The sequence below is a fragment of the Corvus cornix genome, chromosome 27, assembly GCF_000738735.6.
Source record: "Corvus cornix cornix isolate S_Up_H32 chromosome 27, ASM73873v5, whole genome shotgun sequence".
Classification (NCBI taxonomy): domain Eukaryota; kingdom Metazoa; phylum Chordata; class Aves; order Passeriformes; family Corvidae; genus Corvus; species Corvus cornix.
Genome location: NC_046355.1, coordinates 4,375,091 through 4,401,749, shown reverse-complemented (window position 1 = coordinate 4,401,749; position 26,659 = coordinate 4,375,091). Strand labels below are relative to the sequence as shown.

The window sequence follows — 26,659 nt, the reverse complement described above, 5'->3', positions numbered from 1 at the left end:
CCTGACCCTCAACTCAGCCCCGTTGGCTCCTCGCCTCTGCCCTGCCAGGCTGTGATCGCCCCTCCGCCTGCTCAGCCCTGCCCGAGCCGTGTAGACGCGTTCCTGTGTCACCTGCTCCAGGTGACCCTGCCTTGACAGGGCTTTGAACTGGATCTTCTCCAGAGGTCCCTTCCAACCCCAACTATTCTATGATTCTGTGGGTGCCCGTGAATTCCCGTTCCGGACCACTCCAGGCTGTATCTCACCTCCAGACTCTTGCTTCGCCCTTCTCTCACTCTGCGGTGTCCCCAGTGCCGCCTACCCTTTGCCTCAGCCTCTTCACCCCCATCCCTCATTAGCTGTGTAATTACTGCCTGCCGCAATTACACCAGTCCCAGTGCCGAGGTCTGGCTGCAAGCTGGGAATTTTCTGTCACAACACGCTCACAAGTTCTCACATGTGGGAAGGATCCCTTTCCTGATGATGCTTAGCTCTGTTTCAGGCAGTTTTTACCTCTGCCTCTGCTGCCCAGGGTGAGGATTATCACGGCAAAGCAGAGCTGAGGTGTGACCACCCTTGTATTTTCACTGTCACAGTAATCTCAGGGCTCTGCAGATACAAAGAGAGGTAAAAAACAGAAGCTCTTCCTGTGTACCTCTTGCTACGCTTTTACTCCAAGTTTACTTAATTTAGCTAGACCCATGGATGTTCTTTTTTTCCCCCCTTCCTTCAAATCTACTAACTTTACCTAACCTTGAGTTTAAGGCAGAACTCCCTACCTATTCTTATTTTCTGCCATAAGCATGCTTAGAATTACAGAATCATTATAATTGAAAAAAAAATTCGTTAAGATCATCTAATCCAGCCATTCCCCCGGCACTGCCAAGGCCACCACTAAACCATGTTCTCAAGTGCCACATCCACACATTTTGAACAGCTCCAGGGATGGTGACTCCTAATACACCACAGCAATTTCATCTGCAGTCTCTTGTCTGAGCAGTTTTCTCATTGTTTTCTGCACATAAAGCTTTACCCATCTCCTGTCAACCTCTCTCTCCATATGGGCACTTACCCATTTTTTTGGGCACTTTTGTCCCTCCTGTGACAGGAAACCCCTCTGTAAGCACATTTAGAAGCATTCACACCATTCAAAGCACTGCAGAGGTGTCTTATTTCTCCAGTAATGCCTGTTTCTTGTCTAAGCTTTTTCCAACTCTTTCCCCCCTTAGGTGACTACTGTAAATTTACTACACCTGAGAATGTCACCTTCTAAAGCCTTGTGAGCAAAGCCTGGCCCTGCTCAGTCTTCTTCTCCCCTCCAGATGATCCCTGTGGTGCAGAGCTGAACAGCCCTGGAAGCACCTGAGCCAGATTGCTCCACTTTGCTGAACATTCCTGTCTTGCCTCTGAATGGGAAACAAGCCCCGTGCAACTGCAGAAAAATGTGTTCTTTGGCTTTTTTCCCCCTATGGTGCCTCTCTGGCAGGAGGGGAAGGTGGAGCAGAGGGGAAGAAGAGGGAATGTGCTCCTTTACTGTTGTTTTTTAAGACACCAAGAAGGAAAAGATGAAAACAGCCCAGCAGCTCTCCCTTTGCCCACTGCAAGGATGTGTAAAACCCCAGAAGCTGTGTTGGCTGAGCCACAGAGCTACAAGCAGAGGAGAAAAGCTTTTGTTGTCTCCTTCGCCGGTTTTTACCTCAAAATCCATCCCAGAGGGGAACAGCAGGCCCTGCACATTCCTTGCAGCCACACTGCGGGATCACAACCCACTGCTCTGTCTCCTCTGCTCCACTTTTTGGGCAGGTTTGTGTCATTTGTGTCCCTCTTCCTGTTCCCACTGTGACACACATTGTGTGTGACAGTGACAGGAATGAAGCTGTGGGAACCTCTGAGCCAACACAGGAGGAAGGAACAGGGAAATCCATGGCCAGGGAATCAGACTGCAGCAGGGAGCTGCTGCCAGAGTTATTTGTGATGGTGTCGAGCACTATCATTGTCAGAAATACTTCTAATAAGTATTAAACACTTATTAAATACTTTTAGTAAGTACTAAGCACTTTTAGTAAGTACTAAGCCTTTTCAATACCTTTCCTGCCCTCCCAGGTGCCATGCACTAGTAAGATTCCAACTGGTTTTTTCCCTGAAAATCATTCAATTTGATTACACCTTACTGTCCCTTAGAGCTTTCCTGAGCCTCCCCACAAGCTTTGGGCTTTGGCTGTGCTGCTTGCAGATCATCCAGACATGTTGCTTTTGTTCCCAAGGAGTCACTGTAGAATTTACTGGTCGAGGGTTTTACCATTTCCACCCAGTGTCCAGAGCAATGCCATGTGTTCTTCTTCTCCTAGAAACATGGAACCTGTTGTGTTTCTGGTTTAAATACTGTTTTGAGTAATGTTTTAAATCTGCCCACAGAAACTCCATTCCAGGGGTTATTTTGTTGACTTTCTTACCCTACACCAACTCATACTTTCCCCACTTTGCCACATTTTTTATTTAAAGTGAACATTTCTGAATTTCGTAAGCACCCTTTTGTGAGGCTTAGCATCTCCCTGCCACATACAGTACAAACCACATGATTACCTTTTTTTACTACCTCTGTCAAACTGTGCACCTGCTGAAATCACCTTCTGCTGATACATTCTCGATCCTGCTGCATCTTTGTTCCCAAATGCTGTTTCAGCATTGACCTGCAGCTCCAAACTTCAGCTCTGAATACATTCAGGCCTTGCCTCTGGTGTAGTCACCCCAAGTTTTTGGTGATTTTTTGCTTTTCCACCTTTACCTCAGCTTTTACATTTATTTTAGGAAGCCTTTTATCCCCTTCTGACCTACAGTCCGCCTGGCTCAGGGAGAATTTGAGCCTTTTTTCCATCCCATCCCATCCCATCCCATCCCTAATCACCACCAGATTGGGAAGCTCTGCTCTTTCGTCCCTAAAACTCCATGTTCTGCTGTTGCTTCTTCAGCTTCTTGTGCTTTGAAGAACAAATCTAATATTATATATATACATAATCCAATATTCCCTGAGAAAGCCTTTACCTTTAGATCTCATTATCCCTGAATATGTATGCAAGGGGGTTGTATGCCCAGCCATGAGGGGATGGTTGCTGCTCTCTTCGGCTTGACCCTGAGTATCTGCACAGCGAGTGATGCCAAGCACAACAATCCCACAACCATCACTGATCCAAACATCTGATTCATGTGGGTCTCTCACTTGTTGAGCCACACACAAACTTCCAGAGGCTTTTTTGCCCACAGCAAAATAAGGATTACACGAGGAGCTGTTACATGGTGGTGTTGCCCTTCCTGCAGACCCACACATAATTCTTATCTTTATGCCTGAGCTGCTTTTTAAATTCTTACTTATACTTTACTTATTAAGGGATTTTTTTTCCCTTTTGCATGTCCTGTAGAAATAGGGACTTTTAGTCCTTTAACTGCAATTTTCCACTTTGTTGCTGATTCACTTCACCAAAGACATCTCTAATGATCACCAGAACAACTCACAATTCTCTTCCAATTCATCCTTACTTTTTTTCAGCTGCACGGTCTTACTGTCATCCCTGTAGCTCCTCTAATTCTATGCAAAAGTCACTAATTTTCTGCTTTCAACCCAAAAATGCATATTCCCTGCCTCTTCATGGCTTTCCAGACACCACTTTTGATCTCTTTATTCCTTATCAGCTTCCTAATAATTTGTTCTCCATACTTTTCCCCGTGTCACTCTACACCATCTCCCAGATGATCTCCCTTGCTGCCCCTCTCACACCTACCCTTAAGGCTTTACCTTCTTACCTTTATCTTCTCAAACATTTCCCCCTTTCCAAGGGGTATCCCGTTCCTCTATGCATTTTCAAACCCAACGACCCATTTTTACATCAGATCTAGCAAGTGAATAAAAATACAGTTAAATACACCAAAGTTTGTTTCATTCTGGAGCAAGTGTAGAATAGAAACACCACTGAAGCCAACAAGAATTTAGAGCAGGAAAATGTCATGGACTGAGCAGCTTCCACAGGCTGCTGGTTTTCTAGAAACTCCCTAATTTGAAATAGATCCCAAGTGCTGATGGAGCGGGTGCTGCCATCACTGGAGGACCAGGGGCTGGAAGTTGTGATTCTTTTTCTACACCACTTTTGGCATTACAGTAATGACTTATTTTACCCAAAGCAGGCACACGAAGTGACACCTCCTCTAAGCAAGGAGCAGCTGAAGACCACCAACTCAACACTGCACACAGGGACAGCTCTCCCTAAGCCACATATCCCCACAGTTAAGAGATCTGGCAGTGAGAATTTCCTTAACTCTGAGCCAGTGTTTCAGATGAAAACTGGTGAGCACATGCAGGGGCCGCTCCCCTCACCTGGGCAGGTAATAACATGCTGCCAGACCTCCCGGCTGGGATGGTTCTGCAGCCACAAAAGCTCATTTTTGGCTGCCACACGTGCACTGCCCACCCCTGCCATCAGCAGCCTGGCTGGACTCCAGCCTCTGTGCCATACGAGAGCAGTGCCATGCCTGTGAGCCTTGCTCAGAAGACAGTTGAACAGGAATTTAAAGCTTTTCTGGCGACGGCTCTTGCTGGAAGTGTACAGTCAGCTCTAGAGCTGGCTTACTCGTTGCTCTGTGGAAAATCTTGTCAACTGGCTTTTCTTCAAGATGTCTCAGCTGCAGCTCAGGCTCCTGCTCAGAACATCCACCTTTGTGATGCTGGAGGAGGCCTGGAGAATCAGATGCATTTCCTTGGAGAAGGGATAAAACACTCAACTCCTATTTTGTGGAGATGAGTGAAATTCCCTGTGTTTATGATCCTGGTGTATGAGAACACCCCGGGCGGGACAGAGGTGCGAGCTGAGTCCATCTCCGTGAATTCGTGCAGTGGTGGTGCCGAGTGCCCCTCCCTTCACAGGAGTGATGCCCTGCACTCACACAGGAGCGGGAAGTCGCCGGGACCAACGGATTATTCACTTCATGCCATCTGTAATGTCACAGAGCATTCGCACCGGGTGTCATCCTGGAACAGCTCACCCTGCAGTGCTGAAATGACCCATTTCCCTTCATGGGTGAGACCTGAACATACCAGCTGCATCTGCCAAGATGATCTTTGCAGCTCCTTTCCAGCTGTTCTCCAAAATGCTCTGATAAACCACTTCTAACAGGGCTCTGCTCCACACTCACTAATGCTTTGTACCCTGGGAGATCAGTAAAACTCTGCTTTATGATAACATCTGCCATTAATCCTTGCAGGGGGCTGCAACAGGACAGCCAAGAGCTTCACTGCTCCCTCCCCTCATTCAGTAACACAGAGATTTCCCAACCAACAGCATCTATTGCCTTCCCCACGCCCACTCGCCTCTTTCCATCTGCAACCCCAGCATATCCATCCCTGCAGCTGGGCCAGCAACTTGGACAAATTCCCCTATGGAAAGGACTGAATGGAGTGGGAGCTGGTTTTATTCCTGGTGCTGTTTCAGCACAATTTAGCAGCTGGAAACGAGAAAGAGAAGCTGGTGCCACATGACAAAGCTTTCCACAGTCAGCATCCCTACAGCAGCATTTAAAGAAGCAGGAGTTATTTCACAAATGACAGATCCACGATGCTTAACCAAAGGTGGCAAATGGAGCCCCTTGAAAAATGCAAGCATAGTCAACTTGAGGTTTCCTTGGATATTGGGATTTAGTCACGCTGCTGGAAGCTGAGTTAATCAATCTCTTGCTGCTGTTCTTTGCCCATCACTGGTTTTCCTCCAATGGCTCCTTGCGGGTTGTCTATCCAAAGAAAGCCAAGCAGGATCCTCTGGGCTGAAGTCTCCTGGTCCCCAGGCTCCACCCTATGGTTGTTGCAAGTTGAACGTGGCCCCAGGCACAGCAAACCTGGAGTTTCTGTCAGCGTGCAGGGCCTTGTGCAAACCTCAGGGTTGGCACCTCATGAAAAGCCAGTGGCTCCTGCTGACACTGCTCGGCTGCAGATACTGCCCAGTTGGCAGCTTCCAGGCCAATACCTTCCAAAGAGCAGGAAGGTCAAGTTCCAGTTCCCAGCCTTGACTGGGAGAAGTGGGAGCTCGGAGCACTTGCCAGCCCGAACACCTCCTGATGGATTCACCCCAGGTAGAGCCCAGCATTCCTGGCCCAACTCCAACCATGCAGCATCTCACCCTCACATCTGACCGGCAGCCAGCAGCCAGCTCTCCTACAGGTGGTTCACTGCCTCAGGGCCAGGGGTGTTGGATATAAAGGCACAAAAACATTGTGGGAAGGTCTGATTTTGAGCTTCCTGCCCCAAAGTTAAACTCTCTAGCATCTGTGAAAGAAATCAAGCATGCAGACCTGGCTAACAGTTTCTGTGCTCTGCACAGGACACTTCTGACAAGGCAACCAGCTTCAGGAGCCTTTTTTCTTTCTTCTACAAACAACTCATCATGGAACCAAATGCAGCAAGAACAATCACAGCCACCCTCTGGCAACAAGATGGCAACATCTGCAGTTGGCTTTAAATGTTTTCAGGATGCTCAGCAAGTTAAGGGGACTTTTTAGAGACTCTGTTTTTCCTTTATCAGTAAAAACAATCTTTTTGTTGGAACAAAAGCTCTGTGGGTCGCAGCAACAACTGGTGTAAGCTACTACTGGTTTAAACCTGCCTTGTGCACACTAAAACCCATCCCTGCAGAGGAATCCCTTCTCCTGAGCCTCTCCTGCCATGTGGGTTACCATGTCCTGCACCAGCGAGGGCTGATCCCAGGCAAAAAAACCCCCAGGAGCTGGACTCCATGAACCTGATGGGCCCCTTCCAACTCAGCATATTCTAGGATTCTATGAAAAGACTTTTCCGCACACTGAGATCTGCTCCTGGACCTGAGGCTTTTTCAGAAAATTAGATGAAACTTGAACATGTTGACACAAGCAGAGAGAGCGCAGCATCTGGGATCAGTGCATTTTCTGACTTCATTCCCAGAAATGGCTGTTCCCTTTCTGAAAACACTTTCCTAGAAAGAAACCAGCCTTAGGCAGACACCTGGCCTGAAAATGAGCTGTTTGGTGGCTTCAGGTTTGGAGACATTCTCAGTAATAAAGAGGGATGTAAGCAATGCATCTGCTCCTTGCCTGTGCTTCCAACAGTGCCCCAGCCTTAGGAAAAGAAGGGCTCCCAGCAGTGGAAATGATTCTAATGCCACTCTTCCCCCTGAGCTGCATTAACTCCCTGCTGCCATGGTCAGGAGCCTGCACACAAGATGTTTTTAAACAGGATCAAGGCCAGGAGACAAAACCTCAGCATAACCTGTAGTATTCTTGGTGTAAACCTGCTGCCCTCCCTGCTGAGGCTTTCCTGTAACCTTAGGTCAGTGACCACAGCTCATCTCTCCTCACACAAAATGAAGCTCCTGCAAACCACATTCCCATGGGAACCTGTTTTAATTAAAAATTCCCTTTTCTATTTCACGTATCTTACAGTTTTTTTGTATTTTAACACCGTCACAGGAAAGTGGTTACAAAGATCTTTCATGAGCCGCATCCTGAGGAGCCACAACCACGTGCAAATCTGTGCTGATCTACAAGGAAACTGGAAAGCAACTGGGGGCAGTAAGTACATGGCAAAGAACACAAGAGGAGCAGAGGAAGGAGTCAGGAGTCCTGCTCCTTGCAGTGATTGTTGGGAAGCTGTAACTTCAGGTGACACACCCACAGCTGGAGATGTCAAGGCCTTGTGCATAAACTGCTCACAGCATCCAGAGTGCAGCTGAACTGATTTAACTTCAGAGCAGCCAGAACTTGCCATGCTGCAAACCCAACTTTGGACAATTCTGAAAAACCCCTCCTGAAAATCTCTGAGAAGTCCCTTCCTGGCCTCTGCAGGACACTAATAGGGCAAGTTCTCACCCCCTCGAATATCTAACATAAAAGGCTCTAACAAAAGGGGGAAAGACTTTCTCACCTCACCTCTACCCAACTGCTGGCCATTCCCATTCCCTCCAGCCAGTGGTTTTCCAACTCTTTCAGCCAGAAGGTTTAAGCTCCCCAGACAGATTTCCCAGCCCTGACACACTGGATTCACAGGGCTGTTAAAAGGCTCTACAGCAAGTTCATCCTTTCTGATCCAAGGCAATGAGAGAGGAATCACTCCTTGCACAGCTCTGCTGTTGCACACTCACGTTCCCTGCGGCCTCTGACACTGCCCACCCTGAGAGGAATTCCATCATTTGCCCACACTGATTTGGCAAATATTTACCCTTATTTACATACAAACTCGCATCCATTTAATTGAACTATTTAACTACTACAAACCACCATGTTCCACTCAAAAAAAAGCCTTTTGGAAGAAGAGCACCCACACGACCTTCTGCAGAGGTTTAACGGACACTGCTGGAGCCCTGGTGGGTGGGGGTTCCGTGGGAAGAGACCTTTTAGAGACCTTGAGAGCCCATCCAAACCTCTGGGCCCAACGGCGAGGCTGAGGCATCACTGGATGTGGTACACGCAGATACATGAACATACATTAACGGTGAGAATATTTTTTCTTTTTTTCCTTTTTTTTTAACAAAACATCAGAGAAAAGTGTTTTATTGTTACTAAAAAAAAAATAACCAAACAATGCTCTAGTGTTTTAGGCCATGGATTCTCTAGCTCAGATTCATGGCGTGGAACACATTAACAGGGAAAGTGTCTCATGGACATCTCCCCTCTGGCCACAGCCAGGCACCTCCTCCCTTCCCCGTGGTGATCAAATCACATCCTTAGGCAAGTACAGCAATTGTTTACATGTAAAAGTAAGACTAGAAAAGTATTTAATGTATTTGTAGCCTTTCTTCCCTTCTTTTTTTGTTTTTTTTGTTGTTGTTGGGGTGTTTTGTATCTTTTTTTTTTTTTTTAAAAGAAGTGATTCAGCAGCTGGAGAGAAAAAGCATCATGTGAGCAGCCAATGCTGCAGAGACCCCCAACAAATGCTCCACGGGTTACTCACGGTCCATGGCCCACAGTTCACAAACCACATTTCAGGGCTTCCCCAGCTTTGCAGAGTCCTTGATGGCAGGTGCTTCTCACAATGAGAGCCAGCAGGTCATCTTTGGTGGCTGCAGAGAGACGCACGAGGGCCTTCCCGTCCTCAGCAGCAGCTCGGTTTGGAGCAGCACCGGGGCCTGGGTCCCGCTGGGCACACGGGAAGGGGCTCCCATGGCTGTGGTTCTGTCCCCGGCCGTGCTGGCACTGTGGACGTGGACCTGGGCGGGCTGGGCCAGGCGAGCACCCGTCGCTCCTCCACCCGTTCCCTGGCGCTGGGTTCCCCTGTCCGGGTCTGGCTGCGCAGGCACAGCGGGCGAAGGGCGGCGGCCACGGGCGCACGGCTGTCGGATCTCGGCTCACACTGCTGCGATCTCTGGAGCTCCCAGGGTCACCCGGATGACGCCACTGATCCAAGCCGCACGAGAGACACGGCTGCCACATGGCTGGAGAAACCCAGCTGGGATCGGGCACCGTCTGCCCCGAGGTCACGTCCCAGCCTCAGGAACCAACCGCACCTACGTGGCCCCGCAGCCACCGGCTGCTCCCTGGCCAGGGAGTTCTCTCAGCACAACAGCAACCCCTTTTTTCCATTTTTTTTTAAAACAACAATTGCTCTCACCCTTCATTTTTGGTAGTCACACATACAGACACACACTATATGTACACAATTTGGGCCCGAGGACCTACGGCACACCAAGGAAGCCAGCACCGCTCAGGATGGTGCACACATTCAGCAGCTGTCAAAGGAGAAGTCGTTTTACTTTCTTTTAAACTTGCAATGTTTGTCTTTATTTTGTTCTTTATATTTTGAAAGTGAAAAGAATAGTATTGAGTCAATTTCTTTTTTTCTCTTTTTTTTTTTTTTTAAATATTTGTTCTATGTATTTACAAGCCTTAAAGTTGCTCTAAAGGTTCTCAAAGTATCACTAGTACTTTTTTCCCCGGGGTAGCACGGTTTTCAATGAGTTATTTTCGGAGCACTCTGGTCCGCAGCGGTTTTCTCAAATGCATTTCCTTCTGATCCAAGGTTACGTATGGTTTGATTACTATTTTCTTTTTAAATTTCAGAAGCAAGCTGAGAGGCAGGCAGAAAAATCTGATGACAATAAAAAAAAATTATCTTGTCCTCATCTAGCTCACCCCAACCCCCTTCAAAGTTTTGTCTATTTATCATGCTTTGAAACAAAACTGAGGTGCTTATGAAGGGGAGGGAAATTTATTTCTCTGCTTTTGTTCTATTATACAATTTGTTTACAGAAACTGCAAATTTAAAAATTACACTGGCATTTGCAGTCCTTAAAATAATAAATTAAAAGTTTTCAACTTGTTTTTGTTCTTGCTAAACAGATTTGTTTTGCTGTGTGTTTTCCTAAGTATGAGTCCTTGTTTAAAAAGAAAAGAAAAAGATTAAAACAGAAAATATTTTCTATAAATAATACAGGTATTTTGGTTTAGTGCTCCCGCCCTCAGGTTTGAAGTTTACTTTTGTGGGTTTTTTTCAAGTACCTTTTTGCCTCCATGATCACCTCGGTGTTTATCGGGTTTTACCTCTCCCACTCGTGCGTGTGTGGGGCAAGGGGGGTCTGCGAGAGAGAATTGGCCTTGCTGCACTGTGATTGGCGAAGACATGAAACTTTTTAAAAAAATACTTAAATTGTTTCTTTTTTGTTTGTTTGTTTGTAATCTGTATTTTAAGTTTTAATTATCCTCTGACTCCTCTTCGGCCTCCCGTAGCCACGTGAAGAACGCCGTGACAGATTTTAGCGCTACTCCTTTCCCGTTCTGCTCCGCTGGGTCCTTGCTGCTTTCCCACTTGTAGAAGGCATCCTCCGAAATGACCTCCTCGTCATACAGGCAATCAAAAAACATCCGCAACAAATCTGCAGTAATGGAATAACAGGAGGGAACATCTGTCAGCTGTGGCTGTGGCCAGAGACACGCCTGCAGATAAGGGGATTAACGCAACCTCTTGGCACAGGAGATGGAGAGACAAGGAAAATAAAGGGCTCTTACTCAGTTATTGCTTCCTGGCTGCTCACACTCAGGTGAGGGGGAAAACCAACCCCTTTGACACTGTCAGAGAAGGGGGAAAGCTGGGAAAGCAGCTGTGGGAATACGTTATCTAGAGATTGGCTGGCAAGCAGAACCCGCAGAAGCCCATCTCCTCTGGACCACACATCTGGATTCCCTCAAACCCCGGATTTTTGTGGCTCAGCAGGAGGGATAATGCCCAACTAATGCCATAAAGGGCACTAAGGATGATAGTGCTGGGTGTTTTGAGGCACTCTTGGATTTTGTGCTGCAGATTCCCTGGGAATCCCTGTTTCTTTGGCTATTCCTTTGCCTCTTGTCCCACAAGAGTTTTCTGTAGCATCTTTGGGACAAAAATCATCAGTTGACTAACTCATTTTACTCCCTCCAAGCCCACAGACATCTGTGGAGTAGCAATGCAATAATAATAATACCCATGCTCTCACATGCCCAGGTACTGCAAACTCAACAGATTATTTTTTACTGCTCTTTTTTTCCTCTCTTTTTATCAACAGACATTTGTCCTTCCTTCTGTGTGCCTGCTCACAGGAGCAACCAAAAGAAGAGTCGGCCTCTGGCCAAGCATTTGGGTACCTGAGCTGCTCTAAAAAGCTGGAATTTGGACAAGCTGAACCCACCACACACCGGCTTCTCTCACCTGCTACCTACAAAGGTAAGGAAAAGCACATCCTCTCCCAGTCTCCCACAGAATCCCCCTTCCCTTCTGTGGGAATCCCAGCACAGAGGCAACACTTACTAGGAGGTTGATCAAGTTTTACTATTGATGCTTGTAGTGCATAAAGTGCTTGTAGTTCCTTCTCTGTGTCTGAGTCCAGGTACTTGAGTAGGATGGGCACTCTCTGTTTGATAACAGCAGTGTCCACTCGGAAGCTGGAAGAGTCCGCTGAGGGGAAGAGGAGAAAGCAGAGTCAGCTTTGGCACATGGCAACAGGGACAAGTTTTTGACTGCCTTTATTTATGCAAATAACAATCACAAACACAGATCAGAGTGGAGAGAAAAGGAGGATGAGAAACAACAGGAACTATTTTTGGTTAATGGCTATTTCTGGAAGTCTTGGTCCTTAAAGTTCCCCAAATTCAGCCAGTGTCTGCAGTGACCCCAGCTCTAAAACACACAGAAGCAGCACAACTTTACCTTGCAGTGCAAATCGTGTCTCCACAGGCAATTGCATTTAGAAGGTTTTTAGAAAATTCTTTTTTTTTTTTTTAAATACCAGGGCAGAAACAGAATTTTAAGTTGCACATGACATAGGAAATAGGAATATATAAAAAATATGCATTAGAAGTCCCTCAGCCACATGGATAAATTATTCAGCAGCTTTCAAGTACATCACACAACCCAATTAAGTGATATTTTGAAAACAAAAGAAAAAGACTCAGTTAAAGGCAAGGTCAAAATTTACACCAGAGGATGACTTTCCTGACAACAGGGAACCCTTAAACATTGTAAATGAAATTCTGTGTCATGTCTCTGTTAACACTAGGTGGCACGAGCAAGGTTCTGTTCCCAGAGAGAGGAAGGAGCTGGGCTGTCCCTCCCCTCCCTCCCGCGGTGGAATCCAGCCCATTCTCTCCCCCAAATCACAGCTCAGAGCAGAACCAGACCCTTTACAAGCACCACTTTTTGCTTTGCCAGATGCCAACAGTAAAGTTAAAAGACAACCAAGTGAAGTGAGCAGATGTTTCTGGCTGCAGTGCTTTACTCAACTCCCCTGAGGCTCCAAGGCTCACGTGTCCGACTTGGGAGCCCTCCCTTTCCTGTGTTTCCAGCCAACAGCTGTACAGGCAAGCAATCCACATAAACCATCCTTATGAAACTGAAACTTCAGATATAAAACTCTTACAAGCCTGAGCCCCAGACTGGCTTCTTCCCACAGCCCACGCTGCCACTACTGGGGTGCCCACGCATCTTTGCTGACACAGGAGTGGAAATGTTAACTGCCTTAATGATGATCTCAGTCATTTCCACCTTTGTCAAGAAAATCGACGAGCAAGCTGGCATTACCCAGCGCTGTCTGAAACCCCCGCTCACACAAGGTCACTGGGACACACCAGGGTCACCTCGGGAACACCACACTCGGCAAAGCACCTGGCTGTCACATGGGGAAGGGACACCCTGCTCTCGGGCACAATCCCAAATGATGGAGTAGCCTTAGTGTGTGATAAGACACAGCCTTGGGCAGGGAAATGTGATATAAACCTGAAAAACACCAAATAATTCTTTGCAGGTTTGGTTTGTGTGGTGTTTACACTGCAAGTTACTCACCTATAATAGCTGCTTTACAAACTGATGTCATTAAAGCTCTAAGGAATGTAGGTGAACTCATCTGGCTTTCATCTAGATTAGCCTGGAATCAAGAGTAAATGGGCCAGTTAAAAACACAGCGCTGCAGGAGCGCGACTGCTTCCAAACTCCAGCACTGAATCCGGCAGCACGTCCAGGCTCAGCTGCTGCTGCAGCACAAACCCAGCTCACCCCTGCAAACCCTCGGCTTCCCCACTTGAAACTCCCTCAGGGATGTCAACAGGCAACACCAGTTCCCATGGGATCCATGTGCCATTGAATGCCTCCCACAAGGAGCCGTTTGTCTGCAGAACCAAACCAACCATGCCAGGCTCCTGCAATGCCCTTACACAGTTTCAAAGAGTTTCAGGCTTTTCCAACAAACTTTATGGCGTGTTCCTTGGGTGGAGATTGTTTGCTTTGCAAAAGAAATTCAGGGAATGGCTGTGGAACTTGTCCAAGGCTCCAAAGAGCCTGTGGGTGATCCCAGATCTTCAGTGCTGCTTTTGTTCCACTCTCGACTCCTCTAACAGCAGTGGAAAAATGACATTTCTAACACATTGCTCTGCCACAGAAATAACTGAACTGAAGCTGACCAAGATTTAGTGTAAGCACAGATGTAAATGCATCAGGCTGGGTATAATTTTGGACACTAAACATCTGGGTTAAAGAATGCAGCCAGAGACAGAGAGCAAAGACCAGTGGGTTGACAGGCTTTTTCCTCTTTTTTTTCTTTCTCTTCCAGCGCACTGGGCAGGCACTGGGAAAAGGTGCTCTCAGTGACTGCCCAGGATGTTTTTACAGGGGGAAATTTGCAGAGGTCATGTTGGAAAAAAGTAGTGAGAAGGCTCTCTTCCCTATTTTGTGAAGAAACGATGTAGCAGTGTACATCTAGAATGTACTAAGTGGCAGAAGTAGGATATTCAGTGTCCGAAAGTCTACAGTATTTAAAAGGCAGTTACACAGTTACTATGGCTAAAATTCTTCCTTCCTAAAGCTGACTCTTAAATAACTGATAATATTTTAATTATTTGGAAGTGTTGATTGTACAGACCAAATCCTTGCAGTGTCCTAAACCCCGAGATGTTCAGACCAGAACATATTAACAAAAGCAGTTAAACAGTCTGCAGGGAGGGTGAAAATCTCTTTGTACCTCTACCCAATCAAAGATTTGTTCATCATTCGCCTTGTCCTCAACAATGAGTTTTTCCAGCTGCTTGTTCAGCTCTTCCGCAGAGAGTTCTTTCTCTGAAAGTGCTTCTGAGGAACTGGAACAGTTGGACTCCGCGAACTCCAACTTCTGCAACACCACATGTGATGATGAGAATTAGTGAAACGCACTTCCCTAGGCTGAATTACACCAGATTGAAGCAGGAAACTACATTTAATTCTGCTTCCTGGCATCTTCCAGCTGCTTAGTTATCATTACAGCAATATAAACTTTCCCTGTTCCAAAGGTTAGGAAGCATTTTACCAACACATGAGAACTACATTATCCAGCAAAGACGAGGTACCTCAGGCAGCTCCAGCCCTGCACAGCAGAGCAAAAAATCAGGCGTGTGTTGCCCAGCTGGAGCTATAGGGGTTGGAATGCAATGACCAGAGCTGGCACTGGCTCAAAGGAATTGCAGCCAGTGCCCCAATTCCTTGAAAACTGTGACAAGAGGGGCTGCAGTCCCCTCAGTGAGGCCCAGGCCATGGTAACAATTTCATTTCCTGCAGCACTTCCAAAGTGCCGGAACAGGGCAGCAGATCACTCGAAGCTCCGAAGGGAGACAGTGTCTTCCTGAGGAGCAGCACCAGCAAGAGGTGAGGTGCCTCCATCAGTTCCTGGCCCCCTCCAGGATCATAGTCCAAGGTGGGATGAGTGAATAACTGCTACCATTTATTGTGGCCCTTCTGCAGATTATCTGTCCTTGCTCCAAAACTCGTTCTTGAAATTTTTTTCCCAGCTGGAGAAACAGGTCTCCTAGAGGAAGTCAGGAGACCTGAGATGTGTGTCTGGGAGCAGTGGGGACAGGCTTGTCCTCCCTGTGCTTCAAAAGGTGGTGCTGAAATCATCTACCCCAACTCAAGACACTTCACCCCATATTCCAACTGCACGTAAGAATGGGATGGAAGAGGATGAACAAACGGGATGATCGAGCCAATGATCTGAACTCACTTGTTCCATGAGAAAGGTATGTACATCCTCCCCTTCGGGCAAGTAGTCCTTCCAACTGAGGCCAGACTCCCTCCACAAGGCTCCCACTTTCTTATGGCTCTGAAACACAAGCAGTTTGTCCAGTTTAAAGAGCTGAGCGACACCCCGGGAGCTCACAGGGGCCGGAATGGTGCAGCTGTGTCAGGAGGAATAATGGACAGCTCAGCCACCCAACAAACGCCCAGCAATGAGTGAGAACATCTGGAGACCTCGTGCAAGAGAAACCACATGTGCAATCCCCCCGGGTATGCACATCTTGTCAGGCGGGCAACGCCTCGTGATGGGGAACGGACAAGGCAGAAGTGACACGGGGGGCTCGCAACGACCTCCGAGGTTACCCAGGAGCAGTGGAACAGGATACGGCCTGACACAGAGCTGGCACAGATGACTCAGATCCTTCTCCTGACTTACTCCGTGACTCACGCTCCCCTGCCTCGACAGTAAGGCTCTGGCACACTGCTCCTTTGAGAAAATTCCTTATTTACACGGCTGTTTTCTGCACAGAGACCAAGACTCAAATTCAGGCACATAATCCCAAATTCTCTCCTCAATTCCTAGAGTTTATGCAAACCTTGAGAGCAGTGCCTTTGAGCACAGACAGTTCAGCCTTTTGCAGCCTCTAATGTCACACTGACCTTTGAGCCTCCTGCCTCAGAGGGCCCAGTTCTGACACACACAGTTCTGATAAGAATAAAAATGCTGAGCACAACCAGCTCTTTTCACCCAAATGCTCTGCCAGAGTTTCACCTTACAGTGCCTGCTCACAAGGGGATCACTGAGTAGCCTAAGCCAAGCTGAGAAATGCAGCCTGACTTTTAGTTTACAAAGCAGATTACAATTTTCAGTTTACGATACAGGTTGTTAAGAGCCAACTGTGCATAGTTCCTGCTCTGACCCATCAAGATCTGGATTAGATGGCTGATATTACACTGAAATACCCGAGTCCAAGTCTTGGCCTGGACGAGACTGGATCAGAAAGCTGTGGCAGAAACAGAGACCCAAGGCTGTGCTTCCACACCCAGAGCACAGCAGCTTTTCTTTCACAGAATAGTTAAAAAAAAAATGGAAGTTGATTGTCCAAACAAGCACAAGACTAAAATAAATAAATAAAAAGACACTCTTTGCACTGTTAAGACTGAAATGCTCCTGGAACATTCAACCTTACTTGAATGCATGCTTGAAAAAATATAAAAAGGCAAGTGAGGGATTTTACGGGGTTGGAAATAGACACTACCCAAAGTGCAGGATTTAGCTGGATTAAAAAAAAAAAAGAAAAAAAAAAAAGACAAAAATGGAGATGAGTTATAGGGAAAACACCAAACTGGTTGGACACGCAGCTGTGAGGTGTGAAAGAGAGCTCTCGGAGTCACGGGGTGAGGAGGTGTCACTACCCCAGTGCTGGGTGAACCTCAAGAGTCGGCAGGTTTAGTTTGGATAAGCACCCAGCAGTCTGAGGCCATCGGAAGCTTATCCGAACCCTGAGAACCTCTCCGGTCTGCAAGAACATCTCTCTCGCAAGATTCCCGGCACTTGCTGCTTCTGGTCAGCCCAGAAATCCCTTGAGCATGTCCCTCTTGCAGTATTTCAGCACTCTTAGCTTCTGGGAGAAGCCAGGTGCAAAGGTACCTGCAAAAGGGAAAAGTGATGAGAAAACAAAAAGTTAACTCAACTTTTTGGAACCTCTTAAGGCTTGGCTGGAAACTGGGGGTGCGAGGCATGTTTCCTAAGTTATCTGGACTGGCTGATCATCCCTAAACGTCCTCATGTGGGAATGGTGTAGGTTTCATGCATGAACACGAGCGCTGCATCCACTCCTCCCTCTGGAGGACAGGAGCACCTGGGCACTCACCATTTGTTTGCATAGAAGGTGCAAGATTTCAGCAAGCAAGACGCCGGCTCTTCCCACAGGAAGCAAGGGTTTGCTAAATTCTCTAGAATGAAAGAAAACCAGGTGTTTTTTCTTTATAATTCGTATTTGGAATGCAAAGCAAGGGGCAAACTGAGGCAGGAAATCACCTTTAACTTCTGCCAGGGAGGAAGGATTTGATTAATCCAGCACTGCTGATAAAACATTTAGTGATGCAGTGACCTTGTCACAACACGGCTGATTACAAAGACTTGAATTTTACATCAAAAAGTATGTTATATTTAATGTCAAATCCACTAATTTTTGTGGGATACTGTATTTGAGTAGAGGGAAAATACTGTTATTTTCTTAATATACTGGTAATAGAAATAGGAACCATTCCACTGGCTTCCAGTTAATCCCCAAATATGTAAGGACATACAGAAAATACAGGAATTCTGGTCCGGGAAATGGTTTCCAGTCTTGCAGACAAGGTTTTGTGCCCATTCAAGGAAATGCCTAGGCGGTAGACACCGAATCCCATAGTTTGGGCAGGGACACCTCCCACTGTCCCAGGCTGCTCCAAGCCCCAATGTCCAGCCTGGCCTTGGACACTGCCAGGGATCCAGGGGCAGCCATTGCTTCGCTGGGCACCCTGTGCCAGGGCCTCCCCGCCCTCACAGGGAGGAATTTATTCCAAATATCCCACCTAACCCTGCCCTCCTTTGGTTACCACTCTGAGCCACACAGGCCCCTCTGCGATACCTCACTCGCTACAGGTCCAATTCCCAGCGCTCCCAAATGACTCCACTCTACAGCACTGGGGTATTTTTAAGCTCAGCTGAAACAAACAGCAGACTTATGGATAAAACCCCTCTCCAAGGGTGTAAGCACCAAGCTCCCGTCCCAGCAGAGCTCTCAGACCGGTGCGGCCCCCAAGGATGTGCATCAAGCTTCCCACTGGCTCCCGGGGAGCTGAGCCTCCAGCACTCTCATCCTTCACCGACTGGTGGGAACCACGCTGTGAAAACCCTGCAGGCACAGCTGAGAAAGCATCACTTACTGTATAAGTTCTCTCATAGAGATTCCTCCTTCTTTTAACATGGGGGTCACCAACTCAGCCAGGTACAACCAGATATGGGGTATATCTATGGCCATGTCATCTGCCAGCTCCAAGGTCTCAGAAAAGCTTTAGAAGAAGGAAAAACATCAAGTATTAAAGAAAATTTAATTGGAGATATTTCCTGCAAAGAAATCTGCACTTTAAAAATGTTTTGTAACATAAAAGAGGAGTGAGGAGAGAGAGGAGTGAGGAGAATCACAAAAGTAACAAAGACCCTATTGCCATTTTATGCTTTTGGTACTTCCAAATTTCTCCATGCAGTAACATGGAGAGTATGTGGAAAAGACACCAACTTTTGCAGATCCAACAAATAGATCGAGGAAACCTCAATTTGTAATAATTCTTATATCCCAGTACCAAATCATTTGGTAGTAGTAACACCTATAAAACTAAAAAGCATTTTTGTCTGTAAATATAAACCATCAAGTGAAATGTCTGTAAGTAAGAGCTCAGTTCAGCAGAGGGGGGTTTCTATCTGCAGCAGGAATTACAGGACTGCTCCCCAATGACACACTTTCCAGAATGGCTCAAAACTCTTCTTTCCATGAAATCCTTGCAGGTGGCTTCACTTCCCATGCCTGGCAGATGGTAATTTTTCTGCTCTCCTGCCAGTTTCTATCATGGTTCGTTTCCCCCCAAAAACCTTGAAAAGTCCAGTGTCCTGTTTAGTGACTATAAATGCACATTTTCTCTCGTGTTTCAAACCAGAAACCACCTCCTTTGCTTTGTTCTTTGCATCCCCCACTGCTCCTCCAGCCTTTCTGCCAGAAATTGTTTTCCTGTTGTGCATCTCCCAGATGTGGGCTGGGAGCAGTGCTCATCCTGTGATCCCTCATTACACGGTCATTTCTCCTGTGTCAGTAAGTGAGGTGGTTTCTGGTGTTCTCCTCAGCACCCACTGAACACCACTTGTCCTTTCCATCATCTTCAGGAGCTGTTTCATGTTGTTTATGCCACATTCACACCACAGATCCCAATATTTCATCAAGATCCACTTATCTAAACGCCAGGAAACTCCAGAACAGCTTTAATCCCAATACATTTTGGATATGTATCACCTCAAATGAGTCCCTCTGACCATCAGTGCTGTGTGGACACAAGTGTTCTCCCTGTGGATCTATGTAGATTTTTTCAGCTGTTCCATACGGTTTTGGGCTCAGGCTGCCTAAACCTTTCGTGTGAGCTAAATGGAGTTCAGGGACAGACACGGGTGCAGGGAGTTCCTGTCAGAGCAGTCGGTGGTACCACAATGACAGGGATTCAAATTAAAGCAGCCAGACAGAGCCAACTCCTCAGGAACTCGGGATCCAAAGAGTTCATCTGCTCCTTCACTGCTGCATTTGTGGCTACCCCTGTTATTCCTCCTATTCTACACCCCGGCGAGGACTGAGTGCCACCAGGGGCCTCCCTGGGAACATGGATTGTTTGAGGACTGGACATCAGGCTGGGAACACAAAACTCAGGGAGCTGAAATGAGCCAGCAGCTGAAACTCAGGTCTCTTGAGGCAGGTCCAACCCATCTGCTGCATGCTCTCCTCAGCTCCTCGAGGATTCAGCCGCTCCAGCTGAGGCATCCTGAGAGATGGCATCGGGTGGGTGAAGCCTTTTTCCTAGTGGGAGAGTGGCTGAGGCTCTGTGGATGCACAGGAGCTCCCAGGTACTAATGTTGTGTGAAGGATTCTGACTTCCTCCTCTTCCAATTACATTCAGGGATTTGCAAAAGGCAAGCAGGGAGAAATGCAGCACAGAACAGGGATCTGAATACACACATTTAAACAGACACCTACAGATCTACTTTGAAATAAAAGCTGATATAAATATGAACATATTTATGTTCACTAAAGCATCTGAAACACTTTAAGATATATTACAGTAATAATAGTCCTTATAAATACACCCAGATGATATGGTCCTTACAAAAGAATGTGTGGAGAGGGCAGGATACCAAAAAAAGGTGGGAGAACATTTCTCTGCAGCACAGCATCCATTCGCAAGAAACACTGAGGAAAAGAATCTGTGGATTCTCTGTGCAGAATACCAACCCCTTGAAGAAATCCTGCTTGCTCAGCTTTCCCAACTGCACCAGCTGATGTAACAACTGGCCCATGTGATCTCTGGTGATCTGACTCCGCTCCAGCGTTGACTCCACTCCCACGCGCACAAACACGGGCAGCAGGTTCTGGGCACTCAGCTCCTCCACGCACTGCATGGCCTCCTGTGGAACGACACATATCAGTCACCCCGGAACTGAAAAGTAGCCAAAAACGTGGCACAAGAGTATTTCCTACTGTGACATTGGGGATTCTTGGTAAAATGAGTATTTAGTGAGGCTGCTGAATTAGGCTGTGGAACCTCACCACGTAATAGTAACAGAAACAACAGTAATAGCAATAATGGAATTTATACCACTCAGGTAACAACTTTTAAAATACACAATCACATTCCAGGGCTGCTTGGTGAAACGGCAGGAATTGTCTTCTGGATGCCACTGAAACACCTATTACTGCATCAAACATCAAGCCAAGTCAAAAAGAGGGTATCAGGTTAGATTTGTTACTCATCTGACCTGCCACAAACGCCCGTGTTACAAACCCACAGCCCATCAAGAACCAGAAAATAGCTGGGGAGCACTTGGAGGAAGATTTCCCCTTTCTAAAGCCCCTACTTTCTGGCTTGTGCATTTTGCAACCTAAACAAAGAAAACACTCAGAGACTCTGAGAGTAGCTCTCAAAGTCCCACATCAAAAATCTCCACTGCCATAACAAGGACCTCCCAGTGACCTTCTGGGTCCAGCCCACGGATCTCAGTGGCCTTCCTGACCACAGGCACCTGCTCTGTGACTGCTTATGCCTTGAGTTACCAAGACCTGGCAGCCCCAGATGTGTTTCCTCAGGCCCTGCTTTTTTCTGCAGGTCAGGAACGCGGTGGTCCCAGCCCATGCGCTCGGGTCGGAGCTCGTCAGAAGGATCCCGGTGTCCCAGGACACACAGGGAACCCTGCTGGCCGACCCTGCTGTCACCAGGGCCATAGCTCAGCAGTTTGGAGTTCACGGTCAGGTCAAACTCTGAGGACCAAACACCTGCAAAGGGCCATTCCTCTGCTCTACACAGCAGGAACTCGCTCACGGGTGGCTGCAGGAACACGAGTTTAAGCAGAGTTAGTCAGAGCTTCACTGCACCTGACGAGCACCAAGAATTCCCCAGTAGCAAGTAATTCCTGATGCAAACAAACTGCCTTGATTCCATACTTTTAATCAGCCCTGCCCTGTCCAATGCAATTCAGCTCTATTTCCAGCCAGCCACAGAAATATGCTGCTGTATTTGCAAACAGGGAACCGAAGTGGTCCCTTCATCGCAGGCACCCAGGGGGAGCCTCTGGAGTCCATCACAAGAAGGAAACGGAGCGGCGACTCCTTGGCTCACCAGCCCCTGGGTCCCAGGCCAGCCCACTGCCAATCAGAGCATGGTTTTTCCTCTCCAAACCAAGTATTTAATAATTTATCCCAATAACTAGATGTGAACTCTAAACAATCCATCATGAGACTATTCCTCTTTCCAATCATTAATTGGAAGCCCAATGAAATGGAAGCAGCAACTCTGCTTTTAGGGTGCCAAACCAGCAACTCCCAAATGCTGCCATTTCAAACTTGGCAGGTTTTAAAATTTATTTCAGTGAAAGATCAAACGAATCAGCTTCATAGCCAATGTAACACTTCTAGCAAACTCCCTGGACAAGCTAAAAAACCCATTTACAAGGGAAACAAAATTTCAACCTTTTAACTAGGAAGTGATGACAGCTGCTCAGTAATTTCCAATGTTTATTAAAAATCCTCTGGAGTGGTTTGTTCAATATTTAGTACTGCTTTATCTGCCTTCAGATCAGAACAGCACATGCTTTGATAACTAAATGAAAACCTCTGTTTATTTTCCCACTAGCTTTTCTGCTTCCAGAATTGCTGGTATTACGGAGCTGCTCAGTGATTCATGACAGATACACATCCATCTTACTACTTAAAACACACAGGCTGGGCTATTTTTCCTATGACCAGCAGGGCAGAAAACAAGCTTGGGAGACAACTGTCCTGAAACGGCTCATGGAGCTGCTGCTGCTGCTGCTGCCTGGATTCTGCCTGGCCCCGCTGCTTCCACTGCCTCTGTGTGGGCTGGGTGCTCACAGAGACAGATCCTGGAGAGAAAGCACTCCATGCCCTCAGAGCTTTCTGTTAAGAGAGGTTTTCATCTTGCTTACCTTAAAATCATTAATATGCAAGAACTCATCAATGATAGATTTGCATTTTCTCTCTATTTCCTCTTCTGATAGCGAAGGCTTTTCTTGCACTGGAACTGGGGGAGCTTCTGGCTTGGCTGGTGGAAATACAGCAAAAAGAAATGTTTGGAAAAGGAAAATCAGCATTTTAGAGCTGACATTCTGAGAACAGAAGTCACCAGAGCAGGTGTGTCCCCTGTCCCATCCTCAGGCACAGGGTAGTTCTTTGATGGGGCTTGGAACAACCTGGGATAGGTGGAAGGTGTCCCTGCCCATGGCAGGGGGGTGGAACTGGATGAGTTTAAGGCTCCTTCCAACTCAAACCATTCTGGGATTCTATGATTCCTTCCTGGCTACTTTTCCCCCATAGGAACTCCCAGTATCTCTGTAACTTGACCTTGCAGGATCACAGCTGGCAGTGGCACAGGTCGAATACCTTAAAAGCTCTCCGCAACCATTAAATAATTAAATGGGAGCTGTTGCAGCGAAGTTAAAATACGCTGACTGCAATGGGCAGCAGCCCAAGGCAATCTCCTGATCACATCCCAAAACTCTGGTCCCTGTGGATTGTCTACAACGTCCCAAAGCTTCAGGATAGGCCTCTGCTGTGCTGTGGCAGTTAAGGTGTTTCCCTCACTGCAGCAGTTTCCAGACGTTTCCCAGGGAAGGGGCTGAACACTGTCCTTACTATAAAGGTTCTGTCCACAGGGAACAACCCCTGGGAGTCCACATTTTCCCACTAACAAACGAGCCCAGGCTGGCAGGAGGGAAAAGTAGGAGCTGCAGGACTGACAAGGTGACAGTCGAGTCACCTTGGTGGGTGCCACTGTCCCGCTGCACCAGGGCCAGCTCAGGAGGAGAGCTGGCAACGACATGGTGCTAAAAAGCTGCTGTGCACCATCTGTCCCAGACCCAAATCCCTGCCCTGGCCCAGAGGAATGCTTGGAAAGGGTAGATATGGCTTTACTGGGCACTGAAAAAGCATTCCTGAAGAACTGACACTGACTTGGGGGACTTCGTGCCCAGAAGCCAGTGGGACAGTGACAGGCCAAAACAGGCAAGACAATGCCACGGGGTGGTGTTGTGCTGGCATCTGCAGCCTTTCAGCTCTGCTGGATCCTACAGAGGAGCTGGAGAGGGATTAGGCCGAGGCCTGCCTGACTCAGCTGTTACCCGGCTCTGGGAGGTGCATCACAGCTGCAGCAGCCGACAGTGTGACTGCTCCTGACAGATCCTCCTGCCTTTCCACACACTCAGCAAGATTCCCCAAGCACAGAGGAGCCGTTACCAGATTCCTTGGCTTTGTTCCTCTCGGCCTCAGTGCTGTTCCTGTCCATCTCCATGCCTCCTGTCAGCTGCTTCACCGTCTCCAGCATCTCCCTGCGCTGCTCCTCCTGGGCCTGGTTGTCCAGCAGCAGCTCCTTGCTGCTGCTGCCCCGGAGGAAGGTGTTAGGCCGGGACAGGGACGGTGGCAGAGGTTTGTCGTTCTTCTCCCTGCCTGTGCTCCCGCGACTGCCGAACACAAACACACTCAGAGGTTAGAGAAGGTACCTGAGGGCTTCACTGCAGGAAAAAACCACCCCCAAACCCCACAGGATTGCTGACTCCATTTCTTACAGCTGTACCTACAACCAAAATTAACTCAATTTCAGGGATGCGCAAACACAAATACCCAGAGTGGACAGGCAGAGCCAATGCTTGCTAGAGACCACATGGGAAAGCAGTGCTCTGCAGCACCCATTTTATACATGGAATTGTGAATTTTATAACACAAGGACTCTGTTTCACTTTGAAATGGTGTGAGAGCTTTAGATTAGCTGTTGCAAAGAAATTCCTCCCTGTGAGGGTGGGCAGGCCCTGGCACAGGGTGCCCAGAGCAGCTGTGGCTGCCCCATCCCTGGAAGTGTCCAAGGCTGGGTTGGACGGGGCTTGGAGCACCCTGGGATAGTGGAAGGTGTCTCTGCCCATGACGGGGGGTGGGACTGGGTGATCTTTAAAGTCTCTCCAACCCAAACCATTCTGTGATCCCATGAGAGTTGTATTTTTTACCCATTTATTGAAAAATACCTCCCAAACAGTGAACGCTTCCAGCAACAGGTGACAATGATCTGTCCTATTAACTATTGTGTTAACAAGTAAGATGGGCAAAATAATACCAAAATGGAGTCATTTCCAGGTAAGCCCAAGCTTTTCTTGAAATAGAAGGGAAAACATTAGAGGAACAACCCAGGAAAACACTTCAGCAGCTCGTGTGCACTGGAAGGAAGATCCAGTGACCTTTTAAATGAACTGTACATTTATAAACCATGTCTAGAGTTAATAAATTATTGAGGGTTAATACATGTTTCATGCTCCAAGCTGGAGTGGCTGCAGCCCTGAAGGAATTGGAGTGAGAGAGAGGCTCTGCAGCGTTTTGTGGCATGCAGGAGCATGGGCAGGTAACACCTGCTGGGAAGGGTCAAACACTGTTTTATGCTGCATTTCTGCCAGGTTTTAGGTGTGTTTTTCTGGATAAATAAACCTACTGACCTGGCTGAATTCACAGCTATTAAATCCAACCTATTTATTACTACTTTTTATCTGAAGAGTTTTTGATCTGTTAAACACAACTACCCTTAGCTGAAGGGTAAAAACATTAATCAAAATGGCTTTAAAAATGAATTCCACCTGTCTCCCCTATGGTATTATAAAATACAGGTGTGTTTGAAGCTAACTCAGAGGGGAATTCCTGGAAAGGCAAGGAATTCTCTTCTTTCTGAGTGCTGGTACCCAGAGCAGGGGGTGCAAAGTGCAGCAGGGAAGAAAGACGGAGCGACACTCACCTCGTTAAGGCCCTGCGAGATTCTAGTTCTGAAGATGCAGATGAGGCAGATACTGGGGAGACTGGAGGCTGCAGGGCAGAAAATCTGTTCAGACTTGTGGCACTTGGTCGCAAGGAGTCTGGAGATCGTGGAGACAACAGAGAGCAGAGTGACAAGGTCAGGAGCTGCTGCTACCTTGGCATCACTGAGCAGTTCAGCCAGAGCTGTTTCAGAGCGATGGGGAGAGAAGTGCAGGGAAAAGGCTGGTCCTGCCCCACTTCAACCCTTCTTGTCAGGAGGTCACACAGAGAGGGGAGGAGAGGAGACTGAGGGGAGCCCTCATTGGGGGCTGCAGCTCCTCCCAAGGGGCAGCTCTGATCCCTGCTCTGTGACCAGGACAGGACTGAGGGAGCAGCTGGAGCTGTGCCAGGGGGGTTTAGATTGGATATCAGGAAAGGTTCTTCCCCCAGAGGGTGCTGGGCACTGCCCAGGCTCCCCAGGGAATGGGAACGGCCCCGAGGCTGCCAGGGGTGCCCAGGCTGGGGTTGTTGGGGTGTCTGTGCAGGGCCAGGGGCTGGACTGGATGATCCTTGTGGGTCCCTCCCGGCTGAGGACGTTCCAACGTTCTGTGAACCCACCCAAACCTGCTCTTTGGCAGCAAAGCTGAGGGTGAGGGTCCCTCCTGACTTACCCATCTCGCTTGCCTTGGCTCCACCACTGCTGCCCTTCCCCCAGCTGCCCAACTGGGCTTTAGGCACGAGCTGAATCTTCTCATCTATTGTGGGCTGTAAAACACACCAGGATGTACCATTACAAGGGCAAATCATACCATTTAATAATAAATGGGAGATTTTTTTGGCAACAATCCCAGTCTTGTGAACACCAAAATACACTTTAAGACATTTCTGGAAGACCAAACCGTGGCCCAAGACCGAGGACACAAACAACAAAGGGCATCACGAAGAGCCTCTTCCAAATGCCAGTGAGAGACATTCACAGTGAGCAGGAGCTTCTTTTTATTGGGAATTTGAAGCTCAGGAAGGTGGAAAAGCTCAGTGTATCTGTACTTGAAAGATGTTCAGTCCGTTTGTGATGTGTGAACAGCTC

At 47.6% G+C, this 26,659-nt stretch overlaps 1 protein-coding gene across 1 annotated transcript in view; it reads right to left on the bottom strand.

The window, feature by feature from the left end:
* Positions 1 to 8,522: 8,522 nt before the first annotated feature.
* The window catches only part of EIF4G3 (eukaryotic translation initiation factor 4 gamma 3), a 142,021-nt gene continuing 123,884 nt past the window's right edge, over positions 8,523 to 26,659 (bottom strand). The window contains 12 exon segments of the mRNA XM_039565796.1: positions 8,523 to 10,856; positions 11,765 to 11,911; positions 13,295 to 13,376; positions 14,466 to 14,612; positions 15,477 to 15,575; positions 17,365 to 17,446; positions 18,425 to 18,550; positions 20,527 to 20,699; positions 22,734 to 22,849; positions 24,040 to 24,263; positions 25,574 to 25,691; positions 26,244 to 26,337. Of these exon segments, the coding sequence (XP_039421730.1) occupies positions 10,675 to 10,856; positions 11,765 to 11,911; positions 13,295 to 13,376; positions 14,466 to 14,612; positions 15,477 to 15,575; positions 17,365 to 17,446; positions 18,425 to 18,550; positions 20,527 to 20,699; positions 22,734 to 22,849; positions 24,040 to 24,263; positions 25,574 to 25,691; positions 26,244 to 26,337 (1,590 nt within the window). The 3' untranslated portion in view covers positions 8,523 to 10,674.